Source organism: Electrophorus electricus, chromosome 12, assembly GCF_041902795.1.
Source record: "Electrophorus electricus isolate QZ-2024a chromosome 12, ASM4190279v1, whole genome shotgun sequence".
NCBI classification, from domain to species: Eukaryota; Metazoa; Chordata; class Actinopteri; order Gymnotiformes; family Gymnotidae; genus Electrophorus; species Electrophorus electricus.
The window spans coordinates 29,175,425-29,201,267 of record NC_137508.1 but is presented as its reverse complement, the minus strand read 5'-3'; the positions used below and the strand labels follow the sequence as shown (position 1 = coordinate 29,201,267).

The 25,843-nt window shown below is 41.2% G+C and overlaps 1 protein-coding gene across 3 annotated transcripts in view; it reads left to right on the top strand.

Moving 5' to 3' along the window:
• hhip (hedgehog interacting protein) overlaps positions 1-24,077 on the top strand; it is a 38,247-nt gene extending 14,170 nt beyond the window's left edge. For all 3 annotated transcript variants that reach the window (XM_035531878.2, XM_081725007.1, XM_081725008.1), the window contains 9 exons: positions 5,305-5,456; positions 7,380-7,553; positions 8,086-8,229; positions 8,516-8,637; positions 10,489-10,612; positions 11,316-11,446; positions 12,710-12,794; positions 19,787-19,935; positions 20,207-24,077. In XM_035531878.2, the coding sequence (XP_035387771.1) occupies positions 5,305-5,456; positions 7,380-7,553; positions 8,086-8,229; positions 8,516-8,637; positions 10,489-10,612; positions 11,316-11,446; positions 12,710-12,794; positions 19,787-19,935; positions 20,207-20,403 (1,278 nt within the window). In that variant the 3' untranslated portion in view covers positions 20,404-24,077. The remainder of the gene's footprint in view (positions 1-5,304; positions 5,457-7,379; positions 7,554-8,085; positions 8,230-8,515; positions 8,638-10,488; positions 10,613-11,315; positions 11,447-12,709; positions 12,795-19,786; positions 19,936-20,206) is intronic.
• The last annotated feature ends 1,766 nt before the right edge of the window (positions 24,078-25,843 follow it).

The following is a 25,843-nucleotide window of genomic DNA, read 5'->3' as shown; positions in this document are numbered from 1 at the left end:
AAAAACGCATACAAACACCCAAACATGCACCAACACAAAAACACATACAAACACACTTTCCATGCCATCAGTCATCTTTAAGATTCAAGTCTTTTTCTTATTTCTCTGTAACCTTTATAATATTGTTTTCATAATCATAAAGGAGACAAACTAATTTAACAGCTGATCCAGTTGGCTGGTCAGGAATGTTTGTAGTCCTACAATTAGCCATTTAGGGGAATTTCTTTTTTTTTGCTTGTGAATCTTTGCGTGTATGGATCAAATGTCCATTCATTGGTGTAGCATTGCAGACAGGAGAATGACCTTGTGCAGTTTAACACAGTACCCCATCACATCTGTGCAGTTTAACATAGCACGCCATCACAGCTGTGCAGTTTAACATAGCACGCCATCACAGCTGTGCAGTTTAACATAGCACGCCATCACAGCTGTGCAGTTTAACACAGCACGCCATCACATCTGTGCAGTTTAACACAGCACGCCATCACATCTGGGCAGTTTAACACAGCACGCCATCACATCTGTGCAGTTTAGCACAGCACGCCATCACATCTGTGCAGTTTAACACAGCATGCCATCACATCTATGCAGTTTAACACAGCACGCCATCACATCTGTGAAGTTTAACACAGCACGCCATCACATCTGTGCGGTTTAACACAGCACGCCATCACAGCTGTGCGGTTTAACACAGCACGCCATCACAGCTGTGCGGTTTAACACAGCATGCCATCACATCTATGCGGTTTAACACAGAACGACATCACATCTGTGCAGTTTAACACAGCACGACATCACATCTGTGCAGTTTAACACAGCATGCCATCACATCTATGTAGTTTAACACAGCACGCCATCACATCTGTGCAGTTTAACCCAACACACCATCACAGCTGTGCGGTTTAACAAAGCACGCCGTCACAGCTGTGCGGTTTTTGCAGATGCTAACAGGGCCTGGATGGAGAACAAAACTGCTGTTAACTACCAGTACTTCACCAATTTACAGGTTTTGGATTTGCATCAAGTCAGCCTCTTGCAGATGCTAAAAAAAGCCAGTCCTCCCTGTGACAAAAAAAAAAGTGAGGCATGTGTTGATCTTTTAAAGTATTTGTGCAAGGGAGATGGTGATTAAGTGGTAAAGCCCTGATTGGCTGCACACTGATGCACATGAGGCGCATGCTGGTGTCTGCGTGGCCCAGGCACAGGAACGCGGCCATGAGGACATCTGTATGCAAAATGAGCACGTCAGCAGGAACAGGCAGCTGCAGTAAAGTATTTAAAAAATAAAGTATTTAAATAATAAAGTATTTCTTGCTGAAACAAATAGTTTCAGGCATGCTGTGCTCACTGTTACACACAGCTGTTGAGCTTCTTCAGACCGATGAGAAGGAGACCTCTCAGCCCTGTCTGAGATAAGAGCCGCAGCTCTGATTGATGGCCTGCCCACCCCCACCCCACATTACTGCATTGCTGCAGTAGTACATAACATTACTGTAGTGGTCATTTACATTACTGTAGTAGTACATAACATTACTGTAGTGGTCACTAACATTACTGTAGTAGTACATAACATTACTGTAGTGGTCACTAACATTACTGTAGTAGTACATAACATTACTGTAGTGGTCATTAACATTACTGTAGTGGTCATTAACATTACTGTAGTAGTACCTAACATTACTGTAGTGGTCATTTACATTACTGTAGTAGTACATAACATTACTGTAGTAGTCAGTAACATTACTGTAGTGGTCATTTACATTACTGTAGTAGTACATAACATTACTGTAGTGGTCATTTACATTACTGTAGTAGTACATAACATTACTGTAGTGGTCATTAACATTACTGTAGTAGTACCTAACATTACTGTAGTGGTCATTTACATTACTGTAGTAGTACATAACATTACTGTAGTAGTCAGTAACATTACTGTAGTGGTCACTAACATTACTGTAGTAGTACATAACATTACTGTAGTGGTCATTAACATTACTGTAGTAGTACCTAATATTACTGTAGTGGTCATTTACATTACTGTAGTAGTACATCACATTACTGTAGTAGTCAGTAACATTACTGTAGTGGTCATTTACATTACTGTAGTAGTACATAACATTACTGTAGTGGTCATTTACATTACTGTAGTAGTACATAACATTACTGTAGTAGTCAGTAACATTACTGTAGTAGTCAGTAACATTACTGTAGTAGTACATAACATTACTGTAGTGGTCATTAACATTACTGTAGTAGTACCTAACATTACTGTAGTGGTCATTTACATTACTGTAGTAGTACATAACATTACTGTAGTAGTCAGTAACATTACTGTAGTGGTCATTTACATTACTGTAGTAGTACATAACATTACTGTAGTGGTCATTTACATTACTGTAGTAGTACATAACATTACTGTAGTGGTCATTAACATTACTGTAGTAGTACCTAACATTACTGTAGTGGTCATTTACATTACTGTAGTAGTACATTACTGTAGTAGTCAGTAACATTACTGTAGTGGTCACTAACATTACTGTAGTAGTACATAACATTACTGTAATGGTCATTAACATTACTGTAGTAGTACCTAACATTACTGTAGTGGTCACTAACATTACTGTAGTAGTACATAACATTACTGTAGTGGTCATTTACATTACTGTAGTAGTACATAACATTACTGTAGTAGTCAGTATCTACTGTAGTGGTCACTAACATTACTGTAGTAGTACATAACAATACTGTAGTAGTCAGTAACATCACTGTAGTGGTCACTAACATTACTGTAGTAGTACATAACATTACTGTAGTAGTCAGTAACATTACTGTAGTAGTCATTAACATTACTTTAGTAGTACATAACATTACTGCAGTAGTCAGTAACATTACTGCAATAGTACATAACATTACTGTAGTAGTACATAACATTACTGTAGTAGTCAGTAACATTACTGTAGTAGTACATAACATTACTGCAGTAGTACATAACATTACTGTAGTAGTCAGTAACATTGCTGCAGTAGTACATAACATTGTAGTAGTACATAACATTACTGCATTTGTCTCTAACATTACTGCAGTGGTCATTAATATTACTGTATTACTCATTAACATTACTGTAGAGGTCAATAACATTACTGTAGTAGTCACTAACATTACTGTCCAGAGGACTTTGTGGGCATGATAAAGGGTCCGGACTCGTGGGAAAGAATTGTGTTTGGTGTCAGTGACACAGAATTTATTCCCTTGTGTATGATGCCAGACATCAGTTTAATTTGTGAGAAAGTGCAAGTGTTCTCAGCAGTTGGCAAAAGTATTTCCATTTACACAATTATATGTGGATGTAAGATTTCCTGCAGCCTGCCCTGCTACTGTTACTGTTACATAAAAGCTCACCAGGTGGCTAACCTATGAATTAATGCAAATATGCAGTTAAAACCATCTTGTCTTTAGAGGAGGGTTTGTGTTAGCGCTGCAGTTAAGCAGACCAGCTCTCTGGAGGCCAGCGGCTTGTCTGTATGGTTGTTTGGGCTCTGTGGTGATGACGGAATGAACCCTGTCCTTGGACTCTATTATTCTCCAGTTGTTAGTTTGGGTCCAGAGGACCTGAAGCTGCTGTTTGTTTCGTATGGCTGTGTGTCAGTGTTCCAGTGTACCTACTCACTGATGAAATCACAAGGAAAAGCTAATATTTGACTTAATTTACTACCGTTCCTCGGTGGTCCCTGGCAGGAGATCATACGACTCGCTTGAATTCCTCTCTTGACCTCTCTGCTGTTTGTTTTGGGATTTGGGTCAGCACACCGAGACTCCAACATACGGGTCAAGTGTTTGGAGGCGGATCTAGGAAGTGAAAGCCATTTTCACACATACAGCCAGACTATTAACTAGGGTTAACCCTAACCCTGCCATCTGCTCTACACGCGCTAGCTCAGGAATGGCATTTAATAAAAAGCACAAATAATTGCTTGAGTCTGTTGGTCCATAATTCCTTATTTATCTGTCAACTTTCACAGCTCTCTTCTTTGGTAGGATTGAAAGGACTCCTGAGGGTGCTTATTCAAATCCCTGAAGAGCTCTCCACTCTGCTCCAGAGCATTCCAGAGCATTCCTGGGAGAATGGCTCACACTTGCATTGTGCCATTGGCCTGTCCAGCTTGAATTGGTTCAGCACGGCCTAACAGAGCTTTACTGACCAATTTATGATCTGTGTGTTTTGGCTTGCTCTGTGAGCTAAACCACACTGTTAAATCAAGCAGTCTGCAGAAGAACTCTTTACTCTCTTTGCAGAAAGGAATGCTACAGAACAGTGGAGTGATGTAACTGTGCACACTGTACTTGTTTACTGGACACCCAACATCAGATCGGTGAGGCAAGAAAACACTACATCTGTCCCAAAGCATGGAATTACAGCAGTCCTACAAAAAAAAAAAAACAGCTTTTGCATGATACACCTTCCCCCAGTCTCAGAAAGAAAAGAGAGAAAGAGAGAGAGAGAGAGAGAGAGAGAGAGAGAGAGAGAGAGAGAGAGAGAGAGAGAGAGAGAGAAAGGAAAGCCCAACCTGATTGCTTTGCTCGGGGACTGAAATGATACTCTGTATTACAGCTGATGATGAGTGGACCACCAGAGTTGTGACTGATGTAGATGCCTCCAGGCTGAGACAAACGTTTACCTATTACACAAGTAATTTCAGTGTTTTCTAAACATGTTGCCAAGACAGTGGGAGTTGGCAGTTTGCTACTTTTCCCTTTTTCGATTTCCTTTTTTCTCCCTCTCAAATTTTGCACGGATTAAAAAGAGATAGAGATTGGGAAGGTGAGAGGCTGTGGGTGAGGTTGGGGTGGGTGATTTTTTTCTCATTTTGAATTGAAGATATCTTGGACATTTGTGTCCTCTATGAAGTGTCCGCGAGATAATAAATTCCTTCAGTCACTCTGCTTTGCGTTCATTCCCCCAAAGATTCCACCCACAAATCACTCGCACTGTAGTCCTGGGTATCACAGAAGGGCCTTTCCCCACAGACAGACTTTACATAACGAGGACGGGGGATCCAAAAGGGAGGGGGTTGCCAAGAGTCAAATGTTTTATAATTGTTTCTTATGCAGTAGTCAAGGGGGGTGGGGAAAGAAGGCATGGGGGTAACTGGCTCCCATGTGGAGAGTGCAAGATAGAAAAGGGGAGAATAAGAAAGCTCGGGGCAGAAAGGGACATGGGGGCTGGCTTTAGGCCTGGCCGTGCACTTCTTAAAAAAGGAACATAATTAACTTCTAGATTCTTTGTGCTTCCCATCTGACTTGCAGGGAGGAGATGAAAGGGGCCTACTAAGCCTGGCATTCCACCCCAATTACAAGAAGAATGGAAAACTCTACGTCTCCTACACGACAAACCAAGAGCGCTGGGCAATCGGACCCCACGACCACATACTCCGGGTGGTCGAGTACACAGTGTCCAGGTAACTGAACCACTCATACGGGGCTATCATCTGAATATATATATATATATATATATATATATATATATATATAATGTATATATGTATATATGTATATATGTATGTATGTGTGTGTGCGCGCGCGCGTGTGTGTGCGTGTGCGTGTGCGTGTGCGTGTGCGTGTGTGTGTTATACAATGCATAGAGAGTTTCATCCTAAATCCAGCACTCTGAGAGTGGGCACTAAGAGGAAGGAAGGTTGAGTGTCAGAGCCACTATGCAGGAGATCCAAGAGTACACCAGGATGATGGCCCTAAGTAATGAAGTGTTTAGTGACACCCCAGACAGCATAAACCCAAGGAGGATGGGAATGAGGAGGAACAGGAACCATGATGGGAGGAAATACCCCTGCACGGGATGTACCACCAGCAGATAGAATTGGAAGTGGCTGATATGGAGAAATCCTACCAATATCTGGACTGTCTGGACTGAAAGACAGCACAGAGGCACTAATCATGGCAGCACAGGAACAAGCTCTGAATTCAAGATCAATAGAGGCTGGGATCTACCACACCAGACAGGACCCCAGATGCTGCCGGCTATGCAAAGATGCCCCTGTAACAATACAGCACATAACAGTGGGATGCAAGATGCCAGCAGATAAAGCATACATGGCCATAACCAACTGGCTGGATAGTATACAGAAACAACTGTGTTGAGTACAGACTGGATGTTCGAAGGTCTAAGTGGGATACACCCCTGAAGGTGGTGGAGAATGACTGAGCTAAGATCCTGTGGGACGTCCAGACACAGACAGACAAGATGGTAATGGCTAACCAACCAGACAGTGGTGTAGTGGTGGATAAACAGCAGAAGAGGCCTGTAGTGATAGATGTAGTGATAGACATGAAAAGCTTGAGAAATCTCAAGTGCTGAGAGAAGAGAGGGAAAAGATGTGGAAGGTGAAGGTAACTGTGGTTCCCGTGGTAACTGGAGCACTATGGGATGTGACCCCCAAACTGGGAGAATGGCAGATGTTCTTATCCAGCAGGACTTACAAAAGTGCTTTATCATTTCCTCATAGTATGCATCCTAGCCAGTACAGTAGGTTAGAGTCCAAGGTACCAGTGAAGTAGAATACTGTTGAAAGATGCTGATGCCTAGAAATGCAAAACACATAAGTTCTATAAAAGACAATAATAAGTGCAAGTACAAACAATGTTATATATGTGCTAGAGTTTCTGTTACCCAACAGGTGCAGGATCAATGGTCATTTATATATTCCACAAATAGATGTGTCTTCAGTCTGCGTTTGAAGACTGCAAGGGACTCTGCTATCCGGACAGCCAGTGGAAGTTCGTTACACTATCTGGGAGCCAGGACAGAAAATACTGTCTTCGATGAGACTTGAAGCATGGTGTTTCAACCTGAGCTGTACTTGAGGCTCGAAGTACTCAAGGATCGGGCTTTGACAGCTCGGACATTGACCATTGACATCATGTATGGAGGGACTGGTCCATTTTTGGCTTTGTAGGCAAGCATCAAGGTTTTAAACAAGATGCATGCAGCTACTGGAGGTCAATGAAGGGAGCGCAACAGTGGAGTGACATGTGAACTTCAGAAGATTGAAGACCAGTTGTGCTGCTGCATTCTTGACAAGTTGTAGAGGTCTGATGGCTCTTAGAGGAAGACCAGCAAGTAGCAAGTTGCAGTAGTCTAGCTCTGAGATTACAAGAGACTGCACAAGCACCTGGGTATTTTAGCCTAAAACTGATATTGCAATTCCTGAAGCAAATTGCATACAAGATAATCCTTAGTCAAAAGCTAATTAAACTCTTAATTAGCATGAACTTGAGTTTAACACACATCATTTGGCACAGATAAGTAAAGTCTTGCCAATCTACATAATTTTTGCTTAATTGTCTGCTCTATATTTTACAATTAGGAAAAACCCCAACCAAGTGGACACTAGGACCACACGGGTCTTAATAGAGGTGGCAGAGCTCCACAGAAAGCATCTAGGGGGGCAGCTGATGTTTGGGCCTGATGGCTTCCTCCACATTTTTCTGGGAGATGGCATGATCACTTTGGATGATATGGAAGAGATGGATGGTCTGAGGTGAGTCAGCTGCACAGAGTACACCTGGGAATCAGAGTTCAGCACTGAGTCAGAGCAGCACAGAGTGAAAGTATAACGCTAGAAGGCCACAATTTTGCAGGTTGATTTAACATACCTCATTCAATATTTGTGTATTATATGCAATAGTGCGGCAAAGATTGCTCTTTCAAACCTCACAGACCCACTATATAGATTAGGTTCATTTCCTGAGATTGGTTCTGTTTAATGTAGGCCTTTATGTAGTACTGCAGGTTTACATGTGACTCAGAAAAACAAGATTTTCTATCTAATTCATAATCCATTAACAAAATTATAATTTCTGTTTTTGCATGAAAAGGGATTACAAGTTAAGATATTGATCACTTTAACTATTCTCAAAATACTGATCACTTAAACTATTCTCAGTGATTTGTGTTCCAGTTTAGAACTGGACCAGAAGCTTATCAAATATAATGGTCATATGGTTGCTCACATGAATGTGACATTTGCCCTAATTCTGCCAACCTGCTATGGGATCATTTTGCTACCACAGTGATTTCACCGGATCTGTTCTGAGGGTTGATGTGGATACAGAGTGTTGCTCCACCCCTTATGACATACCCAAGAACAACCCCTACTTCAACAGCACCAATCAGCCACCAGAAATCTTTGCTCATGGGCTGCATGACCCAGGCAGGTGGGTGGCTCACCCTGTCCTTCAGATCATTTTAGAACATACAAGGGGACGATGTTTACTGTTCAATCTCAGCATCTATTGGAGCATCTGAATTAGTTCTCTAAGGGGATGAAAATTAGCTGACAAATCATATTATGTTTGGCAGATCTACAACAAAAACCACTAAACAGAACAATTCTGTAGCCACACTTCATAAAAAGAAGTCCAAAGTCCACATGGCTCTTGGAAACCATGCACTCCATGGTCTGCTTGGCTCAGGGCCTCCCTGCTCAATATCTTCTTGTAGGTGTGCTGTGGATAAGCTTCACATGGACACCAATGGGAGCCTCCTGATCTTGTGTACTGATTCCACTGGAAGGAACACAACAACAGGAAGGCTTCTGCAGATCAGCAAAGGCAAAGACTACGGTAGGTCTGCTGTCCTTGGTATGGCTCTTAACGGCTGTCACGGCCTACACACATTAGCATTATGGAGCTGTATTATACAGACATGTACAGATAAAGAAGGAAGTTGTTTCCATAAAATGACACAGGATATTTGAGCAGGGAATGATATATGGTGGGACGAGTTCATCTATTAGGATTCAATAGAAACTGAATAGTGAAAACATGATGTGATATTTATTATTTTTTTTACAAACCTGCTCAGCCATATTAAAAGCAGAAGTAATGACATCCAAAGAAGCATTACAGAATAATTGGAATGTTGTCTTTTGACACATTCTAACAACCTCTCTGATTAAATAAAATCACTTTCCCCAAACATGCTTGTTTCCATGAGAACAAAAAAGGCATGGCTCTCAGTGGTCAGATCATGAGTTCCTTCAGATTATGAGAACATGTTCTCAGGGGTATCTCCAATTCTGTCTACAGAACAAAGTTAATCAGGAAAAAGAGTCTGAATGTAAATACTCGCTGTGATTCAAAAGGATTCCTACTTGCACAGTGCTGCCAAGGGAATGTGAGTCTGTGTCCATGAATATAATTTATGGCTGTCAGATACAATGAGTAGGCAGTGCTTTGGCATAGTTAAAACGCACTAAACAATACAACACTTATCACTGAATGGTTGAGACAAATCGATACCAAACACACTGCTTCATTCCAAAACAAGGACGTATTTGGTTTGGATAGCTATGTTGTACAGTTAATGCCAATGTTTTGTGAAAATGAACAGTCAACTACTCTTAGATGAAGTTTATATTGATTTTACCTGCCCAAAGCTTGGTTAAAAAGAACCACCACTCCACATAACGTTTTACTGGCAGATTTTTGTAAACATGGATATAAAATGGTTCGATTGTCATTTGGTAGAGCTGTCAATGTGGACTAGTAAAGTCACACTGTACAGGAGTAGAGACATCACAGTGTGGAGTAGCAGAGTCACAGTTTGGAGTAGTAGAGTCATAGTATGGAGTAGTAGAGTAACAGTAGTAGAGTCACAGTGTGGATTAGAGAGTCATTGTAGTAAAGATGCTCCTATAGAGGTAATAGTGTCACAGTATTTGGTTTGGATGCCTATGTTGTATAGTTAATGCCAATGTCTTGTGAAAATGAACACAGTCAGCTGCTCTTAGATGAAGTTTACATAGATTTTACCTGCCCCAAGTTTGTATAATAAGAACCACCACTCCACAAAACCTTTTACTGGCAGATTTTTGTAAACATGGATATAAAATGGTCCCATTGTCATTTAGTAGAGTTGTCAGTGCTGAGTAGTAAAGTCACACTGTACAGGAGTAGAGACATCACAGTGTGGAGTAGCAGAGTCACAGTTTGGAGTAGTAGAGTCACTGTGTGGAGTAGTAGAGTCACAGTAGTAGAGTCACTGTGGAGTAGTGGAGTCACAGTAGTAGAGTCACAGTAGTGGAGTAGTAGAGTCAGTAGTGGAGTAGTAGAGTCACAGTGTGGATTAGAGAGTCACTGTAGTAAAGACATGGTCCTATAGAGGTAAAATAGGGTCACTATAGACAGAATAGAGATGTCAGTGTGGTACAATGGTATTGTGTAAAAGTAAAGTCAAGACTGCACTGTCAAATGCACTGAAATGTGTAATTTAAGGAACATTTGAATCATAGACTGACTGTATGGAAGGCCATATTCATTCCATTAAAATTTCTGTCAAAGATTGTGGAACTTAAATGTCACTATAAATTTCCATAACGTGACAGACTTGGACTATATTGAGATTGTGCAGCACTTCCAGTGTTGCCATCTTTTGTTGCTTTTACAATGTGTTATTCTGTGTTTTCCCCACAGAAAATGAACCATCTATCTTTGATTTGGGGTCTATTGGTGGTGCTGTCCCAGTTGGTGGGTTCATCTACAGAGGCTGTCAGTCAAGGAGACTTTATGGAAGTTATGTATTCACCGACAAAAGTGGGTATGTAAATTGCATTGAGTTCAATGCTATGCTAGAAGCATTCAGCTGTTTTACAACTAAGCTTCCAGTGCATAGTAACCAAAAAAAAAACAAAAAAAAACTCGAATCCAAGATCATAAATCCATAAATCCTTCATAGTGACTATGACTCAGCTTTATGGAGATGTTACCTAGCGTGTTACAGGTGGTTTTGTTTATGCTAATATATAAATTTCTACCCACATCAGTGGAAAAGGAATTTTTCAGTGAAACCTGAGATTACATTTCCTGCCATAGCATTTGTCCACAGCTTAATGGTGTTTACACCTGACACCTGACACTGGTTTATAACACTGGCTTATAACACTCACACAATACAACAGATGGACCTTATAGTACTTTTTATGCTAAACTCGAATCTGTCATGCATGGATTTATGTGACAGGAAAGTTTTAAAATAAGTATATATTATTTATTGATAAACAGGATTGTTATTACACAAAATATGCACAAAGTTATAAAATGTACATGTATGACAACTCATGTCAGTATCCAGTAGTAGGGTTAAGTTGCACTGTTTTCAGAAACCACTTATTTCATTTGAGCTGCTTATTTTACTTTAAGTTGAAAGTTAGACAACTGTTAAAAAAATACCCGTCAAGCCCCAGGACACAACATGTTAGCAGTGACCTGGCTGTGAAACCCGTTGTGTGTTGGTATTTCAGAAACTTCAGGGTCCTTCAGAGGCCTGCTGAGGACCGACCATGGCAGGAAAAGCCACTTTGTCTGGGAAGCAGCAGTTCATGTGGTTCCTCGCTGATAGGGCACATACTGGGCTTCGGTGAGGATGAACTAGGTCAGTGGATCTGCATAATTCTCTCATAGTGACTTCGTTCAATGAACCCAGAGTTTGAATTATTATTATTATTATTATTATTATTATTATTATTATTATTATTATTATCAGTACTAGTAGAAGTAGTTCTAGTAGGTTTTTATGGTACTAGTGGTAATATTTATAATTTTATTGCTTTTTGCTTCAGTTCTTCTGCACTGGAGAACCTTGGACAGGCTTATTTGAATGCCTTATTTGAATGGCTTTTGGAGTTCTAATGAGAAGCAAATCCTTAAGAGTGAGGAAAGAGAAGTTACAGTTTTAGAATGCTTACACCGTTGTCATTGATTGAGTTACCATTTTGCAAGGGGATGCTGATGATAACTTCTAAATAAATAAATAAATAAAATTCAAAAACACATCTGAATGATACAAAACACAGACTGCCAAAGTGGGAGTCACTATGGAAACCAATTCCTCCTCCAACTCCTACTCCAAAATACCATTCCTCTATGGCACATTCCTCTATGACACAAAAGTCCTTTATCTTCCTGACAGAGTACTTCCTTTCCTTCTATCTGCCAACAGATGATATGACTGGGAGTCAAAGGTCAGAATGATTTGTCAGCGAGTAGGGTTTCCATTTGTGGTCACTTCCCCCAGTCAAACCGTGCGTTCAGCATTGCTGCCACTGGCAACAGCCTGTCTCCCGCTCTCCATGCTGGTCTGTGTGCCAAGTTCGATGATGAAGTACTTCCATGTCAGAACAGGGGTCAGGTTCCACGGCTTGTCTTCATTTCAGTGACTTGCAGTGAGCCTGTGTTCTGTCATGCTGTACCATCCCTCAGCCGAACATCACAGGAAACATGAACTCGCCATTCTATCTGCCAACATGAAGCATAGCAGAGCTGTAGCCCTCTCGCCAGCCAATCCAGCTGGACTTCCAAGGGCTAGAGAGCATTTGCTCCTGGTTTCTGTGTGGGTTAGTTTTACTGGACAGCTGCAGGTCCTTCTGACATGTTTATACTTTTGCATTTGCAAGTCTCTGTGCTTCATGGTTGCTGCTCATCACAGTACTCACACAGTCCCAGTCTGTCACGCCCTTCTCTTGTCTACGCCACATATCCACACATGACTGCGACAAGTGCAATGGTACAGGAATGGTACAGAAAGGCTATTTTGTGTGGCAACAATGAAAACAGACAGGGACTGTTCAGAAATGGATGGAAAGAGAAATGAGAACCCGTGGGAGCACTCATGTGCATCCATGTTTCTTTTCACCAGGTGAGGTCTACATCCTGGCATCATACAAAAGTTTGGCCTTACAGTCACACAGCGGGAGGCTCTACAAGCTTGTGGACCCTAAAAGGTATTCAATTTAATTCATATTATGAGGCTCAGGTCACTACTTGCAGAGTTTATATCATATCATGGGCAGTCATGGCTCAGTGGTTAAGGTACTTGTAATCGGAAGATCGCCAGTTCAAGCCCCTAAACTGCCGAGTTGCCACTGTTGGGCCCCTGAGCAAGACCCTTAACACTCAATTCCTCAAGTTGTACTCAGTCATAATTATAGGTTGCTTTGGATGAAAGCGTCAGCTAAATGCTGTAAATCTAAGATCAGCACATGTAGGTCTTCCTGAGCATCATAGACACTGTGTTACATTATAATTGTAGCTACACTCTACTGGAAAGTGGACTTCTGAAAGCAAATCCAGCACCCTTACTGAGAAGCAGAATAAGGATATTAAATTTCAGTAGAACTTGGAGCTAATTCCCCTATCTCAATTATTCTAATGTGGCACCATGGACACTAATAGAGCTGGAAAAAGCATAATTATTAACATATTTGGTCTGCTTTTCTTCTATCACTGGTTTACTGTAGCTTGGTCATTTGGATGGTCAGCTTATAACAAGAAAAGTGGATTTACTGAGAATAAGAGCTTTAAATTAGCATAGACATTTTAAATTCTTTCTTTCTAAATACATCACTCTTACTCTAACTCTGTGTCTCTCTCTGTCATGTATGCACACATACATAGACCATACCCCGTTAAACAAATCATCACACAACTGCCGGTCTTAGCCAACACAAACTTCAGCCATAATTGGAGAGTAAGCATACCATTTCCAAATGTTAGTGTAACTAGTTTCTAACACCAACACTGTCAGGGCAGTTCAGGCATCACTGGTTAACTGGGAAGCATGTGTGGTCTGCTGGGATCTTTCCCGAGCTTTGAGAAGACTCACACACCTGTCGTCAACAGCAGGAATGTTTTTCTAAGGACAGTGGAATAGATTTGTATGTCTGTGTGAGTTTAGAGCTGAATCTACCACAAATGCATAACTGCACACCGTCACAGGCCCACTGATCTCAGCCACTTGTGTTTAGAGTTCATCATGACAAACACAGCAGGTGAACGGCTTCTCTACTGCAGTGTTTAATCATTTTTGCACGTGTGTGTGCATTTTGAAATTTAGCATAATTTGTGCCATGTGTTTTGGACCATTAAAAATCCCCCAAAAAATTGATAATGGCAGATTTCTAAAATACTGTTCATGTCAAGCCAAGGACATATAAAGACATTTAATGGAACAAGAACATGAACACAAACATGCCAATCATACAACACAAACACACCAACACAACACGAACACAAACACACCAACCATATGACACTTATACACCAACCATACAACATGAACACAGACGCACCAACCATACAAAAAGAACACAAACACAACAACCATACAACATCAACACACCAACCATACAACGCAAAACACATGAACCATACAACACGAACACACCAAAAATACAACACGAACACAAACACACCAACCATACAACACAAACACACCAAAAATACAACACAAACACAAACACACCAACCATGCAACATCAACACACCAACTATACAACGCAAACACACGAACCATACAACACGAACACAAACACACCAACCATACAAATTCCCACAAAATCCAAACTTGTGAGATTTGTGCACTTGTAAAACAGCTGATATATCATTTGAGCAGGCAGATATTGCAACAGGCAGAGCCAAACTGTCAAATCTCCAAATCAAACCAATCATATGTAAAGCTTGGGTTTCTTCTTTCTTCCTTCTACAACATTCTGCCCCTTCAGACATCAAACCTTTGGCTTCCATTTAGCAAGTGAAATTACTAGAAATACTGCAGAAGAAACAACAGTGCAAATAAGCCTGATTCTGTCTCACTTTAATTTTACCCCTAAACCAAGCTCATGTGAATTCCTGGGCTGTTTTCTTTCTTTCTTGTGGGAAATACAATCAGCGTCAGTGCCTTTCTGATTATCCCTAGGTGCTGACAGTGCCACCCAAGTCTAACTCAATTAATTATGCAGCAGATGTTTCCACAGGACTCCCTGGCCAGGCCTCCCCAACTCACTTTTTTATTTATGTTTTCTGGCATTGCTGCATTTTTCCAGGGAACAATTCTTTCCACCATCGATTGGGGATGTTTAGTCTGTAGAACCCGCTGTGTTGGGTGTGCTATTTCACACACCCTGTCACTCTGTAGGATTTCATTACCACATTCGCACTATCAAGAGGGTTAGGGTTAAACCCCTATCCCAAGAGGGGTGGTCTTGCACTGATGTACCTGAAACTCTTTGGGTTCTGTAACATTCATGTGGATTTCTGCTTTAGTCTCTCATGTTGGCAGAATTTGAGTCCTGCAAACACCCACATCATGTTTTGATTTTTGTTGATCCACCATGTTGCTTTACTGAATTGAAGGGCGTTGGGCCCATAGAGGGGGAATGTATCACATCGAGTCAAACGTCAAGATTTTTTGATAAACATGTCACGCCAGGGTGGCCGCATGTATCTGCGTGTGTTTGGCAGGGCATTAATGTTGAATAATAAATAGGCAGCAGCTTACTGAAACATGCATGTGTGCAACCCACGCTGATAGTAACGCATTAATTTAGAGACTATTTACTGACCATAGGTGAAGATTGAACTGTTTAAAATATCAACAGTTTCATATAGATCAGCTTCATTTCAGCTAGCATTATGCTAAAGAACAAAAATACTTTAATTAGCATTTAGTTTATAATGAATCAAGCCTTGTAGCGGTCAGTTAGCACAATTTGCAATATTCAAATGATTCTAGCTAACTTTTCTAACAGGTCCCGAGTTTAATTTAAAATATTCTGTTCTTTATATAAATTGAAAGCCATTTCTCTCATTCATGCCCTGTAAAATATGCCAATTGTGACGTCTTAGGAGCGAGGCTTGAGTGATGGTACTAATGAAGCACAACAAAATAGTGCTGATTTGAGTAGAAGCAAAAGAGAACAAATGAAAAGTTGTGGAAAACAACAAGCAGGAACACTATTAACAGGACGGAGCACACTGGGCAGGCCACAGCAGGTTAGAGACCATCAGTGCAAACACTGGACTCAGGGGTTCTAGACGTTAAATAGGGAAAAGTTAATGAGGCCAGAGTGAAGGGAGCAAGAAACTGGTGGTTTGGACGTGGGAAGTAGATGTGTGTCGTGATAGGTGTGTGTGGGTTGAGAGGGCTGGCTGGGTAACGGTAATCTGCATTTCTGGAGATTGGTCATTTTTTCATGATTGAAATATTTTTTAATATCTTGATCCCACAAATATAACGGCAAATCCAGCAGTTGCTGAATCCAGAGTGGTCTATGCTGAAATTGAAAAGCCCTAATTTTCTGACAGATACCTTTGGTAGTTGCTTCTTTCTCTCTGAACTTCAAAGTGGAGTCTGACAGCATAGTGTGAGACAAAACATCTAAAGTTTACATCTAAACATCTAAAGTTCCTTTTCTGTCTGCAGATTTTGTCTGTTAGATGCACTAAATTTCATTCACTGCATTTTTAGGAGTCTTTAAACAATGTGGTTTAGTTATGGAAGCCACAAATCACTCATGGCCTGGAGGCAAGCACATGTGGGTTCTAGTGAATGCGTGTGTGTGTGTGTGTGTGTGTGTGTGTGTGTGTGTGTGTGTGTGTGTGTGTGTGTGTGTGTGTGTGTGTGTGCGTGCGTGCGTGTTCACATTTTCTGGTCCTGCACAGCCCCATCTCTCAGCCCAAGAGCCCCCTGGTTTTGACTTTCTCCCCTAAATCTCAGCCCTGCACCTCTCCTTCACAAAGCGTCTTTGCAGTGTCACTGAATGGCACACTGCTACAATACACAGTAAATTTTTCTGACAAAATGTAACCACAATGTAACCACAGAGTGCCTGACAATAGTGAGAGATGACAAAAAGGACAGAGGAGTCCTGGGGAGAGGCACGATGAAACTGCTTTTGGGCACAGTTGATGTCCCACAGTCTGCACCACTGAAGTGATAATTCCACTGTTTTTAGTAAATTAGTTATGCCTTGAGGTATAAAACTGTCTCACAAGAAAGTGACTCACAGCTCCTAAATTGCTGTACAATATTTTTAAGCAGGGAAAGTTATAACCAGGGCATCTCGCTAACATCAGTGAAACTAAACGTTAACGGCCCATTTAAGCCACACTAGGCACGATACTGCAGACTGGACGACCTAGAGCGGCGCCAGAATGGGTCTGGTGTGCCGGGTGGAACAGGCCCGAGTCAAACAAAGAGGACCAGGCTGGACCGGCAGGACACTCTTAAACTAATAAGCCGGGGCCCTCCTTTAATTTATCAGTCTGTGTTTTATGCGAGTGGATGCATTCCCACAGTGCCTGTTGACCCAGCTGCCTTTGACAAGGGCCACAGCAGCAGGTGCTGTTTTCACGGCCACCCTGCCAGCCACACACTGACCTCCACATCCTTCACAACACTGGCCCAATCCTCCAGGGAGCGCCTCTTTCTCCCTCCTTCCCTCCCTCTCTCTATTTCTCATTCTCTTTCTTTTCCACCCTCCATCTTTCTTCCTCTGCCTCACTTTCTCTGCCTTTTTTGTTTTAACAACATATAGCCTGTCTCAACAGCACAAAAAAGAGCCTGAGTATGGATGAGTGAAAGGAGTGAGCTGATATGGGTAGTGAAAGCAGCAGTGGGAAGCATGAGAAATAGCACCACACCTTCATCCCCTACACTCCCCTCATCCCCTACAGTCCCATCACCCCCATACTCCCCTACACACCCTCTACAGTCCCCACACCCTCACAGCCCTGCACTCCCCTCACCCCACTACACACCCCTACAAACTCCCTATACTCCCCTACACACCCACTACACTCCCCATACCCCCTACACTACCTTACACACCCCTACTCCCCTCACCCCACTACACTCCTTATACCCCCTACACTACCCTACGCACCACCTACACTCCCCTACACACCCCCTACACTCCCAACACCCTCACACCCCTACACTGCCCTCACCCCCTACACCCACTCCACCTACTTTACCCTGTCTCCACCTGGCCTCTTCGCTGTCCCCTGCCCTACTCTCAGCAAGACCCACCGGATGTGTCATTGGGTGCTCTACAGTCTGATCCCTACGCACTTACTACTTCAGTGGAGGCCGATTACCATGTGCATGGGTGTGTGTACATGTATGCATGTACCTGTGTGTCTGTGTGCGTGCATGGATGTGAGCGTACGTGTGTGTGCACACGTGTGCATGTGTGTACAGCCCTACTGTTCAGTAACAGACATACATGAAGAGATCTGGTTGGCTCATTAGCCTGCATGCTTAAGGAATTAGAATGTTTTGAAGATCTGCAGTTCTCGCAGTTTCATCGGTGGCCACTTGGGATAGCTTTAGTGTCCGAGCCCCATTACACACAAAATGCTATTGTTTCCATTTCCAGATGTTGTAATGCCAAGAAATAAAAGAAAGAAAACATGCCATCATCCATCATATGAAGGCTCATTTGCTACTAATAGTAATTTGCTTTCCATGTCCACGTATGCGAGATCAGTGCATATGGGTTTATATTTATCAACTTGCTTAGACTAAGTGTCTAATCAATGTTTAACTCTCAGCTCAGTTCAGTTACCTAAAAAGCCTTGGATGAATCTGACCCCCCACCCCCCAAACAAAATGTTTTGTTATGTTTAATGAAAATGTGGCATGGCATGTGTGTACTGTATTATGTGTATGTTTATGTATTATGTGTGTACTGTGTGTTACATATATGTGTTGTGTGTGTATGACAGAGATAAATAAACATGAGGCAGACTGGTGAAGTAGGTCAGAAAGATGGGGAGAGGAAGGGAGGGATGGGACAGAAACAGAAGAGAGCCCTCACTAACTGTGAGGTACACTGACTAACCCTAACCCTCACTATCTGTGAGGTACACTGACTAACCCTAACCCTCACTATCTGTGAGGTACACTGACTAACCCTACCCTTCACTATCTGTGAGGTACACTGACTAACCCTAACCCTCACTATCTGTGAGGTACACTGGCTAACCCTAACCCTCACTATCTGTGAGGTACACTGGCTAACCCTAACCCTCACTATCTGTGAGGTACACTGGCTAACCCTAACCCTCACTATCTGTGAGGTACACTGGCTAACCCTAACCCTCACTATCTGTGAGGTACACTGGCTAACCCTAACCCTCACTATCTGTGAGGTACACTGGCTAACCCTAACCCTCACTATCTGTGAGGTACACTGACTAACCCTAACCCTCACTAACTGTGAGGTACACTGACTAACCCTAACCATAACTGTGAGGTACACTGACTAACCCTAACCATAACTGTGAGGTACACTGACTAACCCTAACCCTCACTAACTGTGAGGTACACTGACTAACCCTAACCCTCACTAACTGTGAGGTACAGTGACTAACCCTAACCCTCACTATATGTGAGGTACAGTGACTAATCCTAACCCTCACTATCTGTGAGGTACACTGACTAACCCTAACCCTCACTAACTGTGAGGTACACTGACTAACCCTAACCATAACTGTGAGGTACACTGACTAACCCTAACCATAACTGTGAGGTACACTGACTAACCCTAACCATAACTGTGAGGTACACTGACTAACCCTAACCCTCACTAACTGTGAGGTACACTGACTAACCCTAACCCTCACTATATGTGAGGTACAGTGACTAATCCTAACCCTCACTAACTGTGAGGTACAGTGACTAACCCTAACCCTCACTAACTGTGAGGTACAGTGACTAACCCTAACCCTCACTAACTGTGAGGTACAGTGACTAACCCTAACCCTCACTATATGTGAGGTACAGTGACTAATCCTAACCCTCACTAACTGTGAGGTACAGTGACTAACCCTAACCCTCACTAACTGTGAGGTACAGTGACTAATCCTAACCCTCACTAACTGTGAGCTACACTAACCCTCATTAACTGTGAGCTACACTTTCCTCCGGCAGGCCTCAGGTGCCTAAGGAGTGTCGTCGTCCAGTGGAGGCTCCTGAGATGCTGAGCAGCAGCTGCTCACGCGAGTGCAGAAACGGCTACTGCACCCCGACAGGCAGGTGCTGCTGCAGTAAAGGCTGGGAGGGTCCCTACTGCATACGGGGTGAGAGACACACGCACACACACAGGCATTCATGCGCATATACACGGTAAATATTAGGATCTTGTGTCTCATTATGAAAAAATAAATTAACATCTAGTAATATTATAAATTAATACATAGTGTCCCATTGGCCTCTAATTATAAATCAATATTGAGTTTCCTCTTTGCCTCTTAAAGTCTTTTCAAATTGCTCCTTGCAGCCTGTAAATGGGCAGGTACCACAGTTGCTGACTCGTGCTTATGTGCTGCTGTTGCTTCTGTGTTTTTGCAGCCAAATGTGAGCCTGCCTGCCGCAATGGCGGCGTCTGCATTGAGCCCAGCAAGTGCTTGTGTAAGGAGGGCTTCTCCGGCTCCCAGTGTGAGAAGGGGGAGCGGGGTGTGCAGACGGACCGAGACAAGGATGGGCTCTTGGATCACATCATTGACATGACATCATACCTGCTGGACCTCACCAGTTACATTGTATAAGGGAATAGAAAAAAGAATCCACTCTGATATTTAAGGGTTGGTTTTCAGACCACCACCTGCTTCCAACTGCATACCAGCGTACAGATCACCATGACCATTACTATCCGTTCCTCTGGTTCCAGGCACCAGTGATACAGTTCAGTTAATACTGGTTGTGCCATGTTTGGTTTAGACATTGAAAACTGGTTGTTTGGGCAAATATCAACCAATGAAATCACGCTGTTGTTACCCAGACTGACTTTTTTCCAGCTTTTTAAAAAATTATTTTTAAACAATGATCCCACCTTGACATTCATTTGAAAAATAACTTTGATTCATAGAATATATATATATATATATATATATATATATATATATATATATATATATATATATAAAAATTCCCCACTCACACTCCGGGTGGTCTTTTCCTTCAAGTTTGGGTCCTCTACCAGAGGTCTGGGAGCTTGAGAGTCCTGCGTAGTATCTTAGCTAGACCGAGATCTCAGATGGTGTTTCTGGGATCTACTGGAGCCATTCTCCCAGCCCCTAGTGCTCCATTTACCATGGGAACCACAACTGTCTTTACCCTCCACATCTTTTCTAGTTTTCTACACCCCTTGTTATTTCATCCCATACACACCCATGCACTCATACTGTTGCATGCACAATGCAAACAGCTGGGGGTCCAAAGGGACCTGCTGTCCAGATGAAGGGGTTGGGTACTCATTATGCTCAATGCTCTGATTCCTGCTTCTGTTATGGGTAGGTCCAAAGCAAAATTCCCCAGTGAAAAGGACCTTTCAGATGACTCAAACAACTGGATTTACCATTTGAGCTCAGTCTGGATATTTTGTCCTACACACAGGTGGGTCACCTGTTCAAGCACCCATGAACAACAAAGACTCAACAAATGGAAGAAACTTAGACTTACAACAAATATAACAAGGCTCACTAATGGAACTCAATGGACAGTCTACCTGACTGAAATGTAACATGAGACGTCATGGCTACCTTGGACCCACTAGCCCAAACCAAAAGGGTTAGCCTTATAACCAGTATGGCAATAAATGTTATGAATAGAGCTTTGTTCTACCCACTGTTTTCATGTTATGTTCAAATGTCCTTCTCTTTTGAGACCTGAACAAAAAGAGAAAAAAAGAATCACTAGTTTGAAGAAAAATACTGACAAGTGCCATAGAGTTATTCCAGGGCTTCTGACCGAGAGCTGCGCTAAGGAATCACAACGATGGGACTTGATGCCAGTCCGTTTTCAGTGTAAAGGATCTAGAAGGATATCAACAACTCTTCTTGAAAAGGCTCTTTGAAACAAATCACTGGGGGGACCTACAAAGTTAAACCTGCAGAATGGTCTTATTCAGTGTGTCTTTTATTCAAACAAAATGTGGTGAGTTGCAAATCAAAAATGTTTAGCTGTCACTTTGATTTCATTTTTACACTGTTAAGATGGAAGTGGTTCTAACTGATATGCTGAGAAAATACCCCCAAGCTACAGATTGGTTTAGCATCAGGGTATCAACCATGCTATTTTTCAATACTCTTCATGACCATACACGCTGCTTTGATTTCACATAATGTATTATAGTTCATTTCATTGTTTATATATCTTTTTGTTCCTATTGGAAATTCAGCACCGGAACAAGCTAGACATTTCGTATATATCTTGTTTGTAAGACATGAGAGACTATTGTCACAAAGGTGTTTTAAGCTAGTTACACTGCCACAAATGGTTTTTATTATTATTATTATTATTATTATTATTATTATTATTATTAGCAATGGAATTGGGTCACCATTATTCACCATTATTCACCATTATTCATGGTAAAAAAATCCACATGTATTTTTATTTACTGAATAATATTCAGTAAACAGTTCCAAAAGGGAACAAGTTTAGTGTTGTACATATAGTAATGTACTAAGATACACACTATTTAGCATTGCAAAATAATATAGTATTACTATAAAAAAATAATATAGTATTACTATTACTTTGATAGAGGAGGGTTTATTTTTTTAAGTGTAATAATATATGTCAGGAAAGTGTTAATAGAAAGCTGTTTAACATTAAGTCTATGAATTCATATCATATATTGTCTACTATACATACATTTACAGTTTTCAAATTATAAGGTTAGTTTTTGCATTGAAAGTCACTGTATATAGGTTATCAGTTTGACAAATTGTGTATAATTATCTGCCATTGCATATTTCCAGGTTCAATTATAAGACATCATAAGAAGTTCATGATATTATGAGATGTTCCTCTCTGTATAAGTCAGTTTAAGATAGGACATAATGCCAGTTAATGTTTTGCCTTTAATATGGCCTGGAGTCCTGGGTGCTTGTAGTATGTTCAGTTGAGGCCTTAAAGCTGACATGGAGAATGAATTAAGTAACGAGTAATTAATTGTTTCACTTCTGCATGCCACAAGCCACCAGTAAATAATATTAATTTCAAGATACAAAAAACTTTGACTAGATTATCCAATTATACGTTCTGTATCATGAATGTAAGTAAACCAGACTTTCTGTACACAGTAAACTGTTTTTGAAGTGTAAAACACATCTGTTAAAAGCTTTTCTAAACTCTTACCAAACATACTACTACCCAAATATGGTTCACTGAGCTAGTCAGTTGCTTTTGCAATTGAATTTATTTTGTACAGTATTTACACATAAACTGCCTCTAGTATCCAGAGAGTGGCCGTACCAGGTTAATCTAGAATACCACACAACAGGGAGAGGCCCTTCCAGGTTAATCTAGAATCACACATAGCAGAGAGAAGCCCTACCAGGGTAATCTAGAATAACACACAGCAGTGGCCCTACCAGGTTAATCTAGAATAACACAGCAATGGCCATACCAGGGTAATCTAGAATAACACACAGCAGTGGCCCTACCAGGTTAATCTAGAATAACACACAGCAATGGCCATACCAGGTTAATCTTGAATAACACACAGCAGTGGCCATACCACGTTAATCTTGAATAACACACAGCAGTGGCCCTAACAGGTTAATCTAGAATAACACAGCAGTGACCCTACCAGGTTAATCTAGAATAACACACAGCAGAGAGGCCCTACCAGGTTAATCTAGAATAACACACAGCAGTGTGCTTTACTTGCATCCACAGAAATCCAAAGTCAATATTATCCATTTCCTCTAATACAGTTTGTTTTCCTTCATTTTGTTTCTTTATGGTTCATCATTTGTTTTCATAAATCAGGATCCTACAGGTATATACAGTAGAGTACTTAGGTATACTGTGTCATTAGTCACTGTTTCATTAGTCACTGTATCATTAGTCAGTAATAATGTTCTTTATCTCAGCATTTCTGGGACTGTCAGTCTCTTGAGAAACAACAATGTCTTTCTTGTGAAAGTTATCTTGGTTTCAGTAAGTGTGAGGAATCTATGCTGTCTCTTCTGTAATTTTAGCACTTAATGTGAAACTTGGGCTGGAGCTGCTGGTGAGCTGTGAATAGGGTAACCCTTTTCTTTTTTGCTTTTTCATTATTTAAGTAGTTACACCATAAAGTTATTTAAGTCATCTGCCATGTTTGATTTGTTTCATGTGAATAATTTGATCATGTATTGTAAATAAAACTAGGGCTATCTCAGTTTCTTCCCAGAAATATCATAATGTTTATTAAAGTGTATAGCATGTTTGAAAACTGGTGTAAGACTGACATCTTTTTTTCCAAAATTATTTATACTGTTCCTTACCCAGATGTGCGAATATCCACAACCCCATTATCTGGTGTACCCATAACAAATTAAATAACAGAGCATTTGTCTGATAACGGTCTGTTTATGGTAGGTCACATGCAGGATTATGTCTCACTGAGCTAGTCTTAAAGCTGTGTTCTAAGGCCAAGCTACAGTATGCCAAAGTGTGTAGCACTTAGAAATATCTCAGCATACCACAGCAAAGAAAAAAAATCAGAGAGTATTTCCTAGTAAAAACAAATGATTGCTTTACATAGGTACCCTTGGTGTTTGTTGTGGCCCTGTGCTGGATAGTGTCTCATTTCTTGTGCGTCACCAGCCAAATTTCCAGAAACGGTTTTTCATCAAGGTACAGTGTATAGAAACTGCCGCATACACCAGGGAGGTCAGTATGGCCACAGGCCTTGTGGTTCGCAAATGTTAATCCAGGACTGAAGCCCTGAACCCTGACCACTTTTACTGGTGTCACAATATGTTGGCTAGATATAGAAGTCACAACTGACCCTCAGTATTACAAACTTGGCTATTTATGTAATTCCGCAGGGCATAGGTTTCAGTGAGGCACCACTGGAAGTAAACAAAGGGATGCAAGCCAAACCCTAACAACGTTCAGTCTGAGGTCAGTTTACACCATGCAAAGTTTCACCAGACCCAAATGAATGCAGTGACTTCGTCATGCAGGTTGACAGTTTCATTAAATTCTGCCTTCAAATATCACAGTGAGCGATCGTTATAGTAATGAATGAGGACCACCCACATCATGGAAGTCAGCAGAATGTATTCAGTGGATTGTGGTGCTAGGCTGTCTGTCCGCTTGAGCCAATCTAAAGGGCATTATGGGGTGATGGGGTATATTTTAGTTCATATACTATCTGTAGGATGTATCATTTCTTTTAATTTAGAAAGGTTTTATTTTTCTTCCCAAAGGAGTCTTGCCTAGCTATCTTTCATAAACAGTGTAACCCTGTACTGCGTAAACACATTGAGCCTGTATCCTAAATATTTCCACAATTCAGATGGTCAGAGAAGTAGGTTTTAATATTCCGTATAGGGGCTGAAGAGTTATTCATAACAGATCATGGGTTTAGACAGGAGAATGATGAGGAAAAAAGAAAAAAATCAATTAGAAATGTATACTACCTGCTTTGATTTGTTGAGACTCATCCTCATACAAAAGCCTGTTGTAAGGTTTTATTTCTGTAGGTATAAGGAAAATCATTCCTCACCATAGATAGTGTGTTTATGTGGATTCATTTGAAAATGAACTAAGTCATGGACTTAGTAAACAGCTGATGTATCTGCCAAACACGACAGACCTTTGGATTCTATCTGGTCTTGTCCCAGCCTTGATTGCACTGCGTATTCTGTTACCTCATGTGTTTACACGGCTGAGTCACTGGAGGCTACTGCTGCAGTGTGTGTGGTCATGGATGTGGAATATTCCCTTCAGTTCACCCTCACGCTGTAGCCATGGACTCCAACAAACTTTTGACACTGACCTTTAATTTTCATCTAAAGGAAGATAAAAGAATTCTGTCTTTAAAATTGCAACTACTGAAACCATAACCAGATACACCACATCTTAAAAGTAGTTTTTGAGAATTTTTTTATTTTAAATCTTTGTTTTTATATGAGTCTTAGTATCTGTAACCCTATTTTCATGATCATGATTTTTGAGTCAACATGCCCAACTTATAGCTCAGTC